Source organism: Pezoporus flaviventris, unplaced genomic scaffold (assembly GCF_033815535.1).
Source record: "Pezoporus flaviventris isolate CSIRO_AGI_PZ_B2104156 unplaced genomic scaffold, CSIRO_AGI_Pfla_v1 ptg000002l, whole genome shotgun sequence".
Classification (NCBI taxonomy): Eukaryota; Metazoa; Chordata; class Aves; order Psittaciformes; family Psittacidae; genus Pezoporus; species Pezoporus flaviventris.
In genome coordinates, this window is record NW_026892550.1 from 47,702,432 (window position 1) to 47,721,972 (window position 19,541).

The 19,541-nt window shown below is 41.8% G+C and overlaps 1 protein-coding gene across 2 annotated transcripts in view; it reads right to left on the minus strand.

The window, feature by feature from the left end:
- Positions 1-19,541, minus strand: part of UNC5C (unc-5 netrin receptor C) — a 251,314-nt gene that overhangs the window by 55,350 nt on the left and 176,423 nt on the right. For both annotated transcript variants that reach the window (XM_061477552.1, XM_061477544.1), the window contains exons 3-4: positions 16,752-16,895; positions 925-1,028 (exon numbers count right to left, since the gene is read on the minus strand). In XM_061477552.1, the coding sequence (XP_061333536.1) occupies positions 925-1,028; positions 16,752-16,895 (248 nt within the window). The remainder of the gene's footprint in view (positions 1-924; positions 1,029-16,751; positions 16,896-19,541) is intronic.

Here is a 19,541-nt window from a genome sequence, read left to right on the forward strand (position 1 = left end):
GCACTGAGTGACAACCACTTTGCTACTTAGCCATGACAGTCTCAACTTATCCTAATGCAAATTGGCAACAGCTTCTTCTGTAGCGTGGTGGAGGAAAACAGATGAGAATCCAGATCGGGGAATTACCATCATTAACTATCAATTTTTCTCTTAACATCTGCAACAGATTTAGGATTTCAGAGGCCTCCTATGACTCAGATACCCCCTTCTTGTGAGCAGTGTATCTGAACCTGGAGCCACCATTGCACTCAGGGAAGCTGCTGTTTCACAGGGACACCAGCTGCTGTTGGTGGGCACAGATTCTGATGAACTGTAGGCTTGCTCCTGCAGGTAGGGGCCATACTACCCATTGTAGGTTTACTTAAAAGCCAGGAGGAAAACCAGATAAGCCTCTAAAGATGGATTATTAGACAGATACATCCTCTACTTGTCTCCATCTCATGCTGCTTCACCTGGGAGCCCATACTGAACCATGGCACATCCTCTTCTGCCAAGCTGATTGGCTGGTGCACACATGAGCACATGCATAAACATGGGAAGGAAATACAATCTGGCAATCTAAAAATTAAATACTATGATTGAAAGGTGCCTCTCAGAATAAGTGTGGTTTTTTTTCTCTAAAAGGAAAAGGAAAGATAGCAGGCTGTTATGATATGCTCGACAAGCTACGTGTCCTTTGGATGCCAGATATAACTGTGAACTTTGAAAGGGAAGAAAAAACTGAAAGAAAACTGCTGCAGCTCTTTCCAGCAAGGCTCTATAATCCAAAACCATTAATCAGATCCCGATAAATCTTGTCCATGAAAAGCAGTCAGTCAGCTCTCCATTACCACCCATTCTTCATGCCATGCGCATTACTGCACCATTAGCCACTGATCAGGCCTTAGAATGTCCAAGTGCCAGGACACTAGTGTTACTGCTCACCTCAGCTACTGGGATGCCTTCAGGAGGACGGCACTGGAGCAGGACCTCTTGCTCCAGGGACACTTCTTTCCCCAAGGGCTCCTGCTCAAAAGTTTTTCGGAGATCTGGGGAGGGAGAAAGAGAAGAAAAAGAAGCAGTAATATTACTAGCTGGTTGTTTAAATTACATTTGATTGCCATAGTGAATAAATGCAGGAGCACTTTCTAAACAGAAAAAAAAAAAAAAAAAGCGCATTTCTGTTTCCCAGAAAGTGAAGCACTTAAAAAAGACTGGGACATGTTTCCACTTCATTCCAACATTAAGTGGTTAAAGGTTTCATAGTGGATTCAGTATTTGTGTTGTGGTAGAACATGTGAACCCAGCAAGGATCCACAGTCTCACTGGGGAAAGTCATATCCAGACACAGAACAAAAATCGAAACAAGTCCCTTTTCCAGATAATTTGGTAACCTATGCCAGTGATGTACTAAAGAAAGTTACAGAGAATTAAAAAAATCCCTAGAACTACAGCACATAACCTGAGCTGCCTTAAACTCATGGATGAAAGTGCTCGTGCTGCAATTTAATGTACTTTTAGTTTATAAGCATTAACTTTACAGCTTTAGCTATTTGTCTTCACTTTCTCAATATCCATGTAGCAATAAATTGTTACTGTTATTAGTATTATTATTATTAATGTGGAGCTGAACTGTGCTTGGATCCCTGAACAGCACCACAGAAATGTGGCAGGCAGAGAGGGCATGGAATGTGCCCCCAAACATCAGACCAATTCCATCATACTGGACAGCTGTGCTCTCAAGCTTTTTTTTGTACACTTCTGTAGTATCTTTGCATTGGTGGTAAAATGGACTTGATAAGTCCCTTTTTACTACTGGCTCCATATTTCTGCCACAGACTGGCATCCTCTCCACTGTGCTTGGGAGGACATGGCTCTGGAGAATTGAACATCCAGCCCTAGTAGCAACTGGAAATATTTCTCTCTGCTGCTGGTTCCATCCACAAATGGACATGGGGCCATGTTCAAAGTCGCACGAAAGAGCTGGCCTGACTTCAAAAAAACTTGTAAAAACTTGTTTTAATTTTACTTTTTGTTCTGAATTCAGAACATTTCCTTGGGCCAGTGCATGGTGAGGTTGCACAATTACTTGTGTCGTATTGGAAACAAGTAATATAGGAACAACTTAAAAGCCCAATATTTCATATTTTAAAGCCACAACATGCAACTGTACTAGAAAACAGGTCACTGAATTGAACCAATTTACAAATATGCCATGCAAAGAGTTATATTTCATCTAGATTACCTCCAAGAACTGATTTGCAACTAACCCCACAAAGGAACTTTCTACCAAAAGGCCAAAAAGGGCCAGGCAAACGTACAGATGCAAAAGGTGATGTGATGTCTGCCACCAAAGTCAGCTCCTCTGAAACTCTCCGTTAGATAGACCTCTGTCTCTTAGCCTACATGGGGAAAATGTGGTTGTTCAACTACTTGGAATTAAATGTGAATCTAAACATGACATGGACAACCTCTGCCATAACCGGAGATGCTGATTTTAACTTAAGTTGATAACATAGTAAACTTCTAAAGTCCTTAAACCTATTCATTTCCCTAGTGAAACTGAGGCATCTCTGTTCTTCCCCTGCACCACAGGCACGAGAGGCATGACCTCAAAACCCTCTCCCTCCCCACCACTGGCATTCCTGCTCCCTCCAACACACAGGGCAGGGATGCTGAGAGCCTCTCTGATGGGATTTATGGCTACAGTTTAGGGCACAGAAAGATAAGCCCTGGCAGATCTTACCCTGGCAATATAAGAATTTATTGCCTCCAGCTGTCTCCTTGTTTGGGGTTTACTCTTTGTTGAAAGGAAACATATGCCAATATTAAAGCTACTTCCATACAAAATCCACTGCTTTAAAGTTAGTTGTTGATGAAAGGTGCTTTAACCTACAACACTGTATAACTTTCATCAAAGAAAAGGAGCACACATCTGGAAGTGATCGTTTCTTAGGATCACATGCCAAGCTTCACCAGACTCTATGCCTGTCAGCATGTTTGTCACATAGGATTTATTTCAGGCTAGCAAGGCTTGTTTATGTGAAAGTGAGTGACCACAGCAAGACAAACAGACAGATTTAGGCTGTCTAAGGATGTCTGTACATAGCTCCCACTGCATCACCAGCCCACTGACTTCAGCCTACCCTCTCTGACAGGATAACCAGGCGAGATTTGGGTTGTATGGGTCAATTTGAGCTGTACAACCAACACCTTCCAGGTGCCCTGTGGGGGTAGCAGCCATTCTAAGGACAAAATGCTGAGTGACCTTCATAGAATGGTCAGGGCTGGAAAGGACCCCAAGATCATGAAGTTATACACTGCCACCACCCTCCCCACACACCCCCATCTAAATGTTAAACATGGAGATGAGCAGCTCTTTCAGGAGCTGGTGGATTTCTCAGGATGTGACATTCTTCCTTTGGCCCAGGCTTCCCACACATCCTCTGGGCTCAGTAGGTATCCTGGGCACATATCATGGCAGGTTAATACAGTTTGCCTTAAGTTAGCAAATAACTAGGGTTATATGGCTAGCAATACCTTTAGGATCGTATTGTCACTACTTACACAGGTATTACCTCTACATCAGGTACACCTTAGTGCATCTAGCAGGTACACATATGTGCACAGTGCAGACAATTACAACAGAAGTATCATGCTCTGATATCATAGCTGACGATAAATGAGAAAGTTACCATGCTGGTAATAGAAATGTATAAACACAGTAATAAATAGTATATTGATAATAGCTTTCAGGCATCCAGATATGGACGGATGAAGACAGTAGAGGGAGATTAGATAGAAATAATCTGAGTTTTTTTTTTCCCTTGACAGGTTGATTTACTGTCCTACCTGCCTTTCTGAAACATTAACAGCTCTGAATTTCACCATAGCCTCATGTGTACAAGGATTATCTATCTCATAAAGACCTTGCCTTAAAAAAAAAACAAATTTTAGTGCATACAAAATAAAATAGCATTAGTTTAGCAATGCATAATAATATTAAAAATATCCCACTTTAACCTCTTTGTTATCGACAGCTGGAATTATCACGGTATCACAGTATGCTAGAGATTGGAAGGGACCTCGAAAGATCATCTAGTCCAATCCCCCTGCCAGAGCAGGAACACCTAGATAAGGTTACACAGGAATGTGTCCAGGCGGGTTTTGAATGTCTCCAGGGAAGGAGACTCCACAACCTCCCTGGGCAGCCTGTTCCAGTGTTCCGTCACCCTCACTGAGAAGAAGTTTCTTCTCAAGTTTAAGTGGAACCTCTTGTGTTCCAGTTTGTACCCATTACCCCTTGTCCTATCATTGTTTGCCACTGAGTAGAGCCTGGCTCCGTCCTCGTGACACTCCCCCTTTATATATTTATAGACACTAATAAGGTCACCCCTCAGTCTCCTCTTCTCCAAACTATAGAGACCCAGCTCCCTCAGTCTTTCCTCATAAGGGAGATGCTCCACTCCCTTAATCATCTTCGTTGCCCTGTGCTGGACTCTCTCCAGCAGCTCCCTGTCCTTCTTGAACTGAGGGGCCCAGAACTGGACACAATATTCCAGATGCGGTCTCACCAGGGCAGAGTAGAGGGGAAGGAGGACCTCTCTCGACCTACTAACCACCGCCCTTCTAATACACCCCAGGATGCCATTGGGCTTCTTGGCCACAAGGGCACAGTGTTGGCTCATGGTCATCCTGTCGTCCACTAGGACCCCCAGGTCCCTCTCCCCTACACTGCTCTCTAACAGGTCGTTTCCCAACCTATACTGGAACCTGGGGTTGTTCCTGCCCAGATGCAGGACTCTACACTTTCCCTTGTTATATTTCATCAAGTTATTCCCTGCCCAACTCTCCAGCCTGTCCAGGTCTCGCTGGATGGCAGCACAGCCTTCTGGCGTGTCAGCCACTCCTCCCAGCTTAGTGTCATCAGCAGACTTGCTGATAGTACGCTCAATTCCCTCATCTAAATCATTGATGAATATATTAAATAATACTGGTCCCAGTACTGGCCCTTGAGGCACTCCACTAGTTACAGGCCTCCAACTAGACTCAGCCCCATAGACTACAACTCTCTGGCTTCTCTCCTTCAGCCAGTTCACAGTCCACCTCACTACCTGATCATCCAGACCACACTTCCTTGATTTAGCTGTGAGGATGCTGTGGGAGACTGTGTCAAACGCTTTGCTGAAGTCAAGGTAGACCACATCCACTGCTCTGCCATCATCCATCCACCGTGTTATTTCCTCATAAAAGGCTAAGAGATTGGTCAAACATGATTTCCCCTTGGTGAAGCCATGTTGACTGCCCCTCATAACCCTCTTATCCTTGATATGCCTTAAGATGACACCAAGGATAAGGTGTTCCATCACTTTCCCAGGGATGGAGGTGAGGCTGACCGGTCTATAGTTACCCGGGTCCTCCTTCCTGCCCTTTTTGAAGACTGGAGTGACATTTGCTTTCCTCCAGTCCTGAGGCACCTCTCCCGTTTCCCAAGACTTGGTAAAGATGATGGAGAGTGGTCTAGCGATGACTTCCGCCAGTTCCCTCAGCACCCGCAGGTGCATCCCATCTGGACCCATGGATTTATGGATGTCCAGATTGCTCAACTGATCTCCAACCCATTCCTCATCGACTAAGGCAAACCGCTCCGTTGACCTGACTTCATCTAAGGTCTCAGGGGTACAGGGCTCTTCAGGACTGCCTGCAGCAGAGTAGACAGAGACAAAGAAGGCATTCAGTAACTCTGCCATCTCTGTATCTTCTGTCACCAGGGCACCCATCCCGTTCATCAGTGGGCCTACATTGCCTCTGGTGTTAGTTTTATCTGCCATGTATTTGAAAAAGCTCTTTTTGCCGTCCTTGACCCTTCTCGCCAGGTTTAATTCTAAGGAGGCCTTAGTCATCCTAGCTGCCTTCCTACATCCTCTAGCAGCAGCCTTATATTCCTCCCAAGTGGCCAGCCCCTCCTTCCATGACCTGTAAACTCTCCTCTTCCACTTGAGCATACCCAGCAATTCCCTATTTAGCCACGCAGGTCTCTTGGCCCTCTTCCTTGACTTCCTACGTGTTGGGATGCTCCGATCTTGAGCTCGGAAAAAGCAATCCTTGAATGCCAACCAACTATCTTGGGCCCCTTTGCCTTCAAGCAGCCTTGCCCATGGGATTTCCCCTAGCAATTGCTTGAAAAGGCCAAAGTTTGCCCTGCCAATGTCCAGGGTTGCAATTCTACTTGCTATTCTACTAGTCCTACCACACAAGATCCTGAACTCCACCATCTCGTGGTCGCTGCAACCAAGGCAGCCCTCAACCCTTACTGCTTCGACCAGACCCTCCTTGTTAGTGAGGATGAGATCCAGCAGCGCTCCTCTCCTGGTCGGCTCATCCACCATTTGCAGGAGGAAGTTATCATCCATACACTGGAGGAACCTCCTGGACTGCGGCTGGGTTGCCGAGTGGTCCTTCCAGCAAACATCAGGGAAGTTAAAATCCCCCACGACGACCACGGCCTGTGACTGTGAGGCCGCTCTCAGCTGCCTGTAGAAGGCCTCGTCAACTTCCTCACCCTGATCCGGTGGTCTGTAACAGACACCCACAACAGTATCGCCCCTGCCAGCCTGCCCCTTAATTCTCACCCACAGACTCTCAACTCACTCGTCATCTGTCCCTGGACAGAACTCGGTGCATTGTAGTTGCTCCCACACATAAAGCGCAACCCCACCACCCTTCCTGGCTGGCCTGTCTTTCCTGAATTGCTGGATATGAACAGACCCTTTTCCTCGGGAGCTATCACAGTGGGGCTGCTGCAGGTAAGATAAACTCTGCAGGACCCCAGGTCCCCCTGCTCTCAGAGCCTTGCTGTGTGTGCCATTTTAATGGTGCCATTGGATTTGAGCAGGTCAATGATCCACAAACTAAAATTACACTAAGTAGGGGCCTTGATATAATAGCCAGTAATGTTCTCAAAGGAGCCATTAGACACTATTGAGTAAATGATACTAATTTCGGGGGAGGGGGAGAGGCAAAGTACATAATTGTGTATTTACAAGATTTGGAGCTCTTATACCCTGCTCTGTTGGCTCTCTCCCACATGGTCATAGCTTTATCACACCAGAACTATCCTACCACCTCCAGCTGCAGCCATGCCACCTACAAAGAACTACAGATGGCGGCTGTGCAGGGCAGGTTTTACCTAACCAAGCATGAGGTTTGCCATTTGTAACAGACAAACAAGCCAACAAGGTGTTTCTTTAAGTGATGAAGAGAGGAGGGCCTGGACAAACAACTCTGTCACCTGCTCTAATGATCATAAAACAGCACTGGGCTTTGAAATGACTGCTTTCTTTTTCTATGGCCCTTGCTATGACTTCTGTAACAACACTGTCCTTCTAATCCTTCAATCTTCAGCTTCCTTTGCCATTTAAACATTACAGTCTCATGGCAACTTCACACTGTCAGCTGGGAGTGGGTGAGCTTGCTAATGTATTGAGGGACTTTGGATCCTTCCCAAGCAGACTATGTTCAATAACAGTTGTCACTTTTCTGAACTGTCATGTAAGTTACAATTCCTTACAAGCAAGGACAGAAGGGACACATTTTCTCATGAGAATAGCAACAGACAAATAAAATACATTCCATAAGAAAAAAAAAAGAAAAGAAAAAAAACAGCAGGAAAAAAAAAGTTTTAACAATCTTCAGAAAATATGCCTGAAAAAAGCAAAACAATAAAACAAATAAAAAATTTGATTCATTCTGGATCAGGACCTTTTTGTCTGTGAAGAAGCAGTATGAATTATTAAAGCCTCAGGTTGGCAGCAGCCCTGTTATTGCAACAGTGAGAGAGAGCCTTCTCTACCTTCGCCTTCAATAGGGAGAGACACGGGAGTAGTTGCAGTTCCTTCCCATTATTATTTGGGTAATGAAGAATAATCCCCAATTGTCTGTGCTAGTGATACTCCTCCTCCCCTTATACAGGTAATACTGCTGCCACAGCTCATGTCTCCTGGAGGGGAACAAACCCTGGTGGACAGTGATGCTGAAGGGTCCATCTTGGTTTAATCACCAGCTCTCTCGCATATTTCACCCAGCTGCAGGAGGGGATATCACCACCAGGCTCAGGGCACAGCCTGCACCCACATCCCCCACCTATAATTTCCCTTGAAGGCTGTTTTCGTAAAAAGAAACTAAGGAGAAGAATTAAAATTCTGGTCTGCCAGCTTGAGCCAGACTTATTTTCTTTACCAATGTACAGTCTTAGTAAATTCAGAGGGGGCTCTTGTGGCATATATTGTAGCACATTTACAGCATACTTAAGATGAGACTTCCCTCCAAGATTCCTGAAATAATCCTGCACAACCGTCTCTGGTAAGGACAGATGGCTGCCTTCAGACCTGCATTGAAATGAGAGCATTTTCGCAAGCATAAAACTGAAATAGAGTAATAATCTCAGTGTACACCATATTGTTACATTTATTTGTGAATCACTATGGGGTTTTGGGGAAAGGGGCATTAGATCTTAATTTTTATGCACCGCTAAATGACTTTCTTTCATGTTTAATGAAATTTTAGCTTATAAGCCACTCAGAAGTTGCATTTTCACTTGCTAAAGATAATAGTTTCTATAGGAACTCGTGGCATTTCCCCATTTCCTTTTCTACCTGTCAACTTCTATGAAAGAGTAAAGAATGACCCTATTCCTTTTTTTTAATCCAATGTATTTTATCTCTTCACTCTTCCAGGTTTTACTGTGATGGGTGGGTGGGTAAAACTTTAAGGATATCTTTTATCATTTCTGAGAAATGTGATAAGAGGTAGACCAGATGCCTTCAAGGCAGTGCTAATGCAAGGGTGACTAATGAATGAGCATGAAAAACGGACACTTGTCAGCCAGGAATTAGATGTAAACCAGAAACGAACAGAACAATGCAGCATTACTGTCAGAGAAAGATGGATTTCTGCCCTTGATAGACCTTAGACTCGGTGCGCCTTCTAGTAACTCCAACGTCAACTTTCCTTCTATAACAAACAATTCAAACAAATAAGCAAGCTTGAAGAGCACAAGAAGAAAAACCGCATTATTTTCTGCCCAACTTTCATAGTAGCTATGCCCATCGAGAGAACTATCTTTGATGTGTGCTTTCAGAAAACTAAGGTTTTAAGAATGTGAAAAGACCTTCGTAAGGTTTTAGGTCATAAGACCTAAACGTATGTATTTCCATATAGAAGATAGCTTTCTTTATATGGGTTAAGTATACACAGGTTTTATATATATATATATCTATAAAACATGTCATAAGCAAAACTGCAATTAAAACACTAGGAAAAAAGGGAATATGGTTTCATATTATTTTAACCATTATTAAAGGATCAATATATAGCCAAGCACTCTACTTCAAGTATAACTCCTAATGCTGAGTGTTCTCAAGAGGCAAAGTTCAATGCTGACTTAATTTTAGCTAGCCTAGTAAGAAATACCGAAACAGAAAAATAATCGTGGAAAAAGAGTGGGAAAATATTCTACAAAATGAAGATTGATCTACATACTTATGAAAACACATCTCACTGCATTCATTCCCAAATTTGGATGACTGATGCTGAGTTAGGGAGACATGACTAACATTGTAAAACTGGCCTGTTCCTCTTCCATCACTTTCCATGATGCTGGTGGAGTTAACAGACGCGTTTTTCTGCAAGAAAGGCATTAGAGACTGAATTGCAATTGTGAATGTAAGAAACCATGCACTATAAGGCATACTTTGGCCTCTCTTTTCTGTTCACAGCTGAGTCTATGGCCTCTGTGTGGGGATCAATCACGCTGGTGGGTAAGTAATGGAAAGGTTAGGTACAAAAAACTTTTTTTCACTTTGTCCTTGTGTGGTTCCAGCTCTCTGATGTTAATTAGATCAAACCAGATCTCCACTGAGACAGCCACAGGAGTGTCTGTAACCCAGGGGATCCCTCTGAAACCTCTATGAATTACTGTTTTAAGTGCGGTGCCTTGCCCTGTGGAGTTCCCGGCTCTACCAGCTACATGCTGGATGTTGATCAAAGCCTCCTGCCCTCCTTCAGTGTGCTGCTGCTCACAGGATGAGGCCACAGCTGGACAGGGCTGTGCTCTTATCTGGCCCAAGCATCAGCAGCTGGACCTATCAACAGAAGCAATAAGTCAACAGCTCAAAACCCCATTTTTATGCTCAACACACAACTCTGTGACACTCTTCCTTTCTCTGGAGGGAATGTTTCACATCTGGTCAGCTCTAAAGACAAATGCTATGGCACAGAGAGACCCTTTGCTTGCTAGGATACAATTTGCAAGACACTTTGCCTGAGCCCAAGACCTTCTCTCCTCTTTTATTTGCTATGTGTTCACAGCCTGAGTAAATGGGAGGTGCATGTCTGTCAGGCCCACATTCTGCCAATGGCATCATCAGCGAGCTGGGGATAACTCTGCACCCTGATGACTCCTCAGAGACTCACTGCCTGCACATCTGCAGAAGAGCCTTTTCTTCCCCTCCTCCCTTCAGCTCTAAGCTAGTTCAGACACCTGATGGTAAGACAAAACACTCTTTGCATCACAGCTTCCATGGGGGCTACACTTATGGAAGTAAGTGTACTTACTTCCATAGTACATACGGAACTTGCTACACATTTGGTGTACAGATAAAAACCAAAACAATAAAACAAGTAAAATATTTGATCCATTCTGGGTCAGGAGCTCTTTGTCTGTGAAAAGGCAGTATGAATTATTAAAGCATCACGTTGGCAGCAGTCCTGCCAATGTATTTGGTATTGATACCAGCGTAAAAAATACAAGCAAGCAAACTGAAGAATTCACTGAGCAGATGTGTTCCCACGTGTACATAGATCCTCCTCATATTTTTACTTGATAGTCAGTATTTCTTGATTGTTTTTTTTTTTTAAGATGAACCTGCAAACTAACATATAAACTTAATTCTATTTGTTATTTTATTTGGTGACTGAAGATGGAATACAAAGTTCTTGCTTTTCAAAAAAATCTAAATATAAAGTTCAAATGACCTAACCTCAGCAGCTGCCTTTTTAGATGACAGATATACCAGAGGTACTAAAGATAGACATTAAAGCATCATGTTAACACAGCAATTTGTATGTAGAATTGAATTTACAACACACTGAAACACTAAAACAGAAAATAAGTTGTATAAACTGGTACTTTGCTATTGTTGCTCTTTCGATACACTAACCTCACTCACACAGCTGGTCACTACCAAAACATACATAACATTTTGCTAATTTCCTGACTGTATCTATGCTTCACCATTAGGCACTGAGCAGACGACTAAAAGACGGTAATTTCTTAGGTATGACAGTGTAGGTAGGATATTCTCAAGGCTCCTACTAGGGGATTAAATTCACATAAATTCAGTAAAATAATTTCCTTTTTTTTTTTTTTAAGCAACACTAACAGTTAAGTCAAGTCCACCTTAATTTGTAAAGTCTTAGTTCTTTATTAAAAAGCAATGTGATTTGTATTTATTACTGTTGCAACCACAATCTTAAGCTTGGGAGCCAGTTATTCCCATGTTAACTTGAGAAGCAGTACAGAAACATTCCTATCAGAAGCAAAAGCAGAGTGGTAGTATCAAATATGTCAAATGCTCAGTTAGCTTCTCTGCTGCCCTTTCCATGATCTGCTATTCTCTCTTGTCATCTCAGCTCAAGACCACATGCCTCAGTTATTCCTTTATTAACTACAAGCAACAGATATCGATTAGTGGCAACTTAAATGGTACACAAGGAAGGAATTCAACTCCTATCTCTGCTAACTCTCATACACATTTACCAAAGTGCACAAAACACATTTTTGAGTTATTTTTAAATACTGCATATCCTAGACATACCTTCCTATCAACATTTTCACATGATGTCCTTCCCAGCTCTCTCTCCCTATCTTGACATCCACCCAACTTTGTATTTGTTGCAATGTGATCTAATGCTTTGGTGGCTACAGGAACATGCCCTCACAGCATTGCCTGGATTAGATGTGAGAGGAGAGGGAAGAAAGGCACTACAGCACTAGAACATGGAGCATGGGCCCCAGTACTAAAAGGTGAGATAACCAAGAGCCAGTAAAGAATCTGTGATTTTTTTTTATATCTGTTTTTTTGTGTGACTGGGTACCTTTGAAGTGGAGATAAGCCATCGATGAAATAGTCTACTTTTCTGAACTGCATTTATCTTATCAGTATACACTATCTGACATGCATATATTAGCTACATGCCTTTGAAAAAATGTCTGGGGGAAAAAAGGCTTTTATATAAGTACATAGGAAACCAGGATCAAATTATACAAAAGATTAAGCACAGTTCTTTACTACATCAGGGCCTTTAAAAATGTTTTATTTAAAATTCATATTTTAAGATAATGAATAAAGGAAGAGACTATCCACATTCATTACACCGAGAAAGACTGGGTAACAGAAATTACAGAGAAAGATGCTTTCTTTTTGCTTTCAACAAATCCAAATCCTGGCAGCAGATTTAGGGCTTATATTCTTACCAGATTTTCTCAAGGACAGCATGGGTTAACATCATGAAGTCAGTGAAGCTACAGCAGCACCAAACTAGAGCAAATGAAAAGTGAGGTTGCTCTATGCACATGGGCTCAAAGCAATTTGTCTTAGCCACCCTTTTATTATCTGATCTAAAATTAGGTCAAATGCTGCAGCTATTGTTTAGTCTTTATCAGATGTATTTTCCAGCGGGTTTAACTCTATTCTTGGTTACACAGGCTTAGAACTCATTCATCCTTTTAACAGGAATTTTGTCCTATTAGGTTTTATCTGCTTAATGACATGAGTCCTGTTACATGAAATTCACACTAAAACTTTGTATTGGGCTTGCTTTTTTTCAGCCAAAGGTAAAACTACTCCCAATCTCCCTCTTTCCTCCTTCCCTACTACACAAAAGTAGCAGAAAAAACTGTATTGAAACATATTAGTGACTCCTAGTGCTCCTTATAGGATGTGCCTAGAATAAATAAAAATGTGTGAATAAATAGGAAATTAGCACTTTCATAGGCAAATATCTCTGAAAAATTATCGTATCTTTCCAGCTCCACCAAGATATACATTTGGCGTTCCTACTTTGTTGCTTACTGAGATCTCTAGGATGGCAAAGTCAAAATTAATCACAACAAACCTGCTAGTTTAAGAGGACGAAATGCTCAGCTCTGTTCTCATGGGGAGATCAATGCCTCAGGAAGATGAATTCCATGAAATAGGAAAAAAAGCTCCTTTTCAGAAACAGCCTGCACAGAAGGGAGTGATTTCCTAGCATACTCGTGGTCCAGAAGTGCAATGGTGAGATGTCATTAAATTCCCTGAACACTTAAGAGAAGCCAGGATGTTGTCTTTAGACTCATACTCTTTTCCTGTTTATATTGCTAACATGGGCAGCCTTTGAAAACCAGCAGCATCTTCGCTCCATATTTATAGATTACTCCCTTCCTGAATAACTGAAGCTCTTGGCCAGAGTGATGTTGCAATTGATTTTCACAGAGAACATTCATTGACTGGGTTGTTATGTACTTTCTGACACATGCCTGACCCTGCATTAAACAAATACAAGCCACTTTTTTCCAGGATGCACATTCTTCACACTTTCAAATTACTTTTCACTTAATTCTATTACACGCTCAGTGAACAGAGATGTTGCATGCTATTTTTTTTTGTTTATTTTAATAGAGTGAAGCTCCAGCCCTTGAGAGGACAAAGAATTCCAGAATTAAGACTAGTGGTCATAAGGGAGAAAAGAGAGGAACAGTAGAAGGAGAGAGGAAGGAGAAATAGGAGAAGGAGGAAGAAAACAAGGAGAAGAAAGAGAAGGAAAAGGAGAGAAGCTTTTCTTACTGTAGGACTAATTATGATACAGTTTGCGCTTGTAGAGATGGAATCACCAGGTTCTGGTATTAAGATACATAATAATGTAACTTCAGCAGAGCACTTTACATGCTCCATTTACCCCTTACCTTTCCCAGAGGTGTCAGTGCTTACTTTTTGTACCAGTTAAAAGTGAGTACTGTGTTAAGCACGCAGACAGAGCTGGAGAGTTGGACTCTTCTGTCCCTCTTCAATTTTGGACATCCTTGATTTTCTGGTTTAATGAATACTGCATGGACGCTACCTTGCATCCCAGAATAGCACATTGTATAAATATCAGAAGACTTACCAGCTGGGCTTAAAGCTTATTAGGAAACAACTATTATATTGCCAATTCATATTCAGTCCTCTGAAGTCAAGGCTGTGAATACAGACAAGTCTTGGTATATCAATCTTAAGGTCCTTTCTAACCCTAACTATTCTATGATATCTGAGTCCACAATTTAAAACAGTGATCTTGTAGACAAAACGACATGACAAAATAAGGCATATACCCCACATTATATGTCTGAGCCCCTAAAAAAAAACCATCCTGAGTTACCTGAGAAATTTATAGAAATCTGTGAAATTGGAAATGGACAATTTTGCAGAGAGTGTGCATTTGCTGCTGTTTGAAAATCTGCAGTTTGAAAGCCTTCAGCCCTTAATCCCAAGGAGTCTAAATGATTTGCCTGCACCACAGCTGGCCTAGAACCCCAAAGTGACAAACAAGAAGTAAAAAAAAACCTTCAGTAAAACACAAAGCCACACTTGAAACATGAAACTCCCTGGAATTTATTTAATTAGACTGTTCTAAAAAGGGCCACCAAGACTCTAGAAAAATCACTGAATTCATTGTTCCTCTATCTCCAAGACATGCTTAGTAAAAGAAACAAATTATATTTTGAGTGCCTTCAACAGAAATTTGGACACCTGGGAAGAAATGCCAATTGATATAAAATAACTTGCATACACATACAATGATTATGTGTTATATAGAAATTAAGCACATAGGTATGGCAGTACACAAAAGTCCATCAAGTGAAATACTTTCGGACTTCCTAAACTGGGTTTATTTCATGATCATCTGCCAAGGGCTAGCTGAAAGGACATGAAATCGACTTAATGAGTTAACTTAGAATTCATAATCTAAAAAACCTGTTCAAACACTGCCAAGCCTCTCTGAAGTGCTGACTGCTTAGAAGAAAATAAAAATGAAATAGCGCTCTTTTGTTTCAGTACAGAAAAAGGAAATCCTCCAAAGTCTTGAAAAGTTTCCTGCCATGGGAAAGCACTATGCACGTACATAATGGCATTTCTAATTTGGCAGGAAGGCAGTCTGTATAACAATTTCAACTTCCCTTAACCCTGGGGAAACTCTTATATGAGGTTAATCCTGTACTCAAAAGTACAGGTCCTCTATTTCCAGTCAGTTACTCAGACCAAAAACATTCAAAAATGGGTATTTAAATTGAACCTTCGAGATTTGTGTCTGAATGTTTACACAGAAGGTAACTCCTCTTCAAGGATTTAACAACATACTACTTTATCAAGAAAAAAAGGAAAATCAAGCTCTCAACTGAGAGTTTTAAATGACAGAGAGTCCTTCCTCTAACATGTCTGTGAAAAGCTTTATTTGGCTGGAATCATAGAATCGTAGAATCATAGAAGAACTATCTCATTATAAATTGTTAGGCACAAAAGTGCAGGAAATAGAAATATGCTGCAAACCGAGCTTCTAATGACCTTTTCTCACAAAATGTGCTTTTACTGAGGAGAAAACAGCGGAACAGATATAATTCCAGATGATATATTTTGTTCCCATATACAAAGCAGGATTTCATCATGTGAAAGAGAAATGGGAGTCCCCAGTGTAACTACTCTATTACAAAGAAAAGCATCTCTTTGAAAATTAATGAACATTAAATATTTGTACAGTCAGATGAAGATCTGTTTTCAAGGAACTGGTTGCCCTGTGTTCTTGGTGTCTAAGCTGGGAATGGTTCAAAATAAATACTGAGATTAGTAGCCATGAATAACAGTGATGAATTATTAAGGCTGAGATGACCACTTTCAAACTTGTACTACCAATCTGATTACAAGATATGCTAAACACACCCTTCTTTCTATGTTAAGGAACAGCAGCTTTATTATATGGATGGAGAGATGCATATTTTATTTGCAGAAAAGGACCTGGGGCTCCTGATGGACACCAAGTTGACCAAGAGTCAGCAACGTACTCTTGTGGTAGATAAAGCTAATGGTACCCTGGGCTGCATTAGAGAAAAGTATTGCTAGTAGGTCGAGGAAAGGGACCCTTCTGATGTGCTCAGCACTGGGGAGTTCACACCTGGAGCGCTGGGTCCAGATCCACTTTTTCACTGTGAGGGTGACCGAGCATTAACACAGGTTGCTCAGAGAGGTGGTGGGGTCTCCTCCCTTGGAGATAATAAGTCCTGGGCAACTGGCTCTAGGTGACCCTATTTGAGCAGAGTTTAGGACCAGATGACCTCCAGAGGTCCCTTCCAACTTCAAACATTCTGTGACTCCATTAAAGGAGCAACTGTCATCTCATTTTATAGCTTACTTTGGTAACATTCCTATTAACTGTCTTCAGACATTTTTCTTGAGAAATATAACTGCTGTACTCAAAAAACAGTGGGTTTGATGCTTTTCCCACACACAAAAGAGAAGAACAAGATTTTGCTCTTAAGAACAGTATAAACTGAAATTCTTAACTGAAAGTCTAGTACACATTTGGAACTGCAGAAAATACAAAGCCTAACTGGCTGGAAACAAAATCTCTCTCCCAAAGGGAGACTTCCCTTTTCCTCACCCAAACATCATCAACGCAACACACAGAGCAAAGACACTCACATGCAATGCGGACGTAGGCTTTCCGGCTCTTGGTGGTGCCTGCAGAGCTCCAGGCAACGCACTGGCACCAGTAATCTTCTGGCCCAAACAGCTCCTCCACTTGCTGGCGGGAAATCTCAATGCTGACCTCTCGGACAATCAGACCTGTCAGGGTACAAGTAATGCTGATCAATATTAGGCTTAGAAAGGATAGAAAGAAAAAAGTGTAGGTAAACAAGCCTGCTTGCAAGGTTGTTGTGAGACCTTACAGCTCTCTACCAAAATCTATTCAGCAACACAGACTGTCATAAAGATGTGAAGGAAAAAACCCACCACTTTATCTGCATAAGAGAAGTGGGCAAATGAATAACTGATCAGTGTGATTTTTACTTTTATCTCATACTGTGTGTATGTTAAACAAATAAGAGGAACAGCACACCAGCTGATATAAATCCTATCAAGTCCCTGGGACAATTTACATGAAGCAACAATCCAACCCACTTTTAGTTCAATTTATATGACTCCCTTAACCATCTGGTATTTCATCTCCTTTTGCTACTCAGCTACAGCACAGGAAGAAGTCGCGTTGACTCAAACACTGAACTGCCCAGGAAAATGGATTTTACCATTGCAGAAAATGTCCCAATACTCTGCAAAGACAAGCACATGGGCTGCAGTACAGTTATTGCAAACTACAGTTTGGGGACTATTATTGTCATATAAACTGCAAATAGTGTGGTATTTTTCAGGTGATTTTAGAATACAGTGCCTGACAGTCTCCCTGGCCCTTCCCTCCATAATGCATCTCAGCACAACCCCTCCCCAAACCCACACTTGCACCAATGATGATAGTGACTCACTCATTATCCTTCCAAGCAGACCAATATTTACCCACATATCCCACACTGTACTCTCTGTTGGGAAGCTGTTTTGCATCTTCTAAGTACAAGGAAATATTATGGTGCCTCAGACACCACCACAAGGATCATTGGTAATGTGTCGATACCCTAAAGACAGCGACTGTGTTTCATACTGACACAACTCCTTTCTCTGCCTCAAAATGCACTGCTTGTTCAAAATGCTCTTAATTCCAGCCAAGATACTGGGTAGGGGTAAGAGAGAGTGCTTACATCCTTGTCAGCATATTTGGTCTTTGTCACCAATGCCAAAGTATCAGTAAACTTATACTGTGTGTCCAACAGCAGAAAGCACTATTGCCATTTCAAAAACATGCTCTTGCAAAAAGCCTTGAATATATAAATCCACATAGAAATATTTTGTGTAGTGAGGCTGATTTCCTTTTTCTTTCCAGAACTGCTAGGAAACTTAGCTGAAAGATCCTTGGATTACAGCATGCACAGTTTGTCCCCATCACCAAACACCAAAGGGCAGGTCCTTCTGTTGAATACAGACTTCAGCCCATGGAGACCAGCTACCCTCAGCCTCCTGCCACACAGCTTACAAGGTGATATTCATAACATGAATGTTCCCAATTGTACAGCATGGCATGTTCCTCAAGTGCTGGAAACCAGGCCAGCCCTTTGATTTGCTCCAGCTTCACAGAGGCTCCATTCAGGGAGCCAACGATTAATTACTGTTTGTACACAATTGTGCACTGTCACTGAGGCAGCATGCTGTTTGCATCCAAAACTTGGTTAACAACAGCAGAAAGGAATTAATGCATGTAATACCATAGACTTCTCTGGTGGGAATGCCTTCTAATGAGATACATTTTCTTGCTAGATACTATCATAGCCTAGCTCCCTTTTTACTTCATTATCTTTGACATCTTTTGCCATTGAATAATCAGCTACTTTGGGGGAAAAACTTACTAGCTTTCCTCCTTGAAATAGAATACTTATGGCAACTGCATTCCACTCCAAAAAAATGGAAATCAAAGTAGTGCATGGGCATTTGATATGCAGTGAACACTGTGCTACAAACTTGTTCTGCTTTGATGAGTTAATTTGGCTCCAAAAGGGGTCTGAGGGATAGCTTTTGTCCTGTTGAGAAGAGCATGAAGAGGGTGGGAAGGGAGGATGTACATTCCATGCATAAAAATAGTTGTATTTTCCCATTACAACTACTGCTAGCCTAAAGATTACTTCAGTTTACTCCCAGTTTTTATAGCACTAGCCCAGGGAACCCTTGAAGGTTACGATATTATGTTTTTATAATAAGGCTGATTATGACAGAGCTTGATGGAGCAGTGAACTTTGTTACCTGAGGGCTAAAGCAAGCAGGCTCATAATAACAGTACCAGTTAATAAGGATTATGAAATAGTCTTAACATTCAGGACACAAACACCGTTTTCCGATAGTCTGTTGAAGATACAAAACCATATGATAAGTAGTTCTCACAGAACTTACCAGCAGAACTTTTTATCTCTGACTTCCTGAGATACTTTCTAATTCAAAGTAACAAGTTGCTCTAGGTAATGTCTTCTGGGACAGCTGTGAAGTACTGATAGGTTTCAGGTTATTCAAAGTAATTTGGCCTTTGATCTTTGAGTAATATCAACAGTTGTGCTATGACCAAATAGATGCCCCTTCTGTTTACAAGCAAAACTATTGTGTCTATCTCCAATGTAAACACTTTTTCCTTGAGTTCAAAAAGTACCAAACCAGTTGTTGATGCCATGAACCATTCCTTCCCAGCACTGCCACTGCCACCTCATTGCACAGGCAGCCACACTGATTTAGGAGAAACCTCTCACCAGCTGCAACGCACTCAGCTTCTGGCTCTGGGGTAAGCGCAAAGGGATGTGTTCCCTTCTTGTACCAACTCCTTCTGCCACCACACTTCAATAT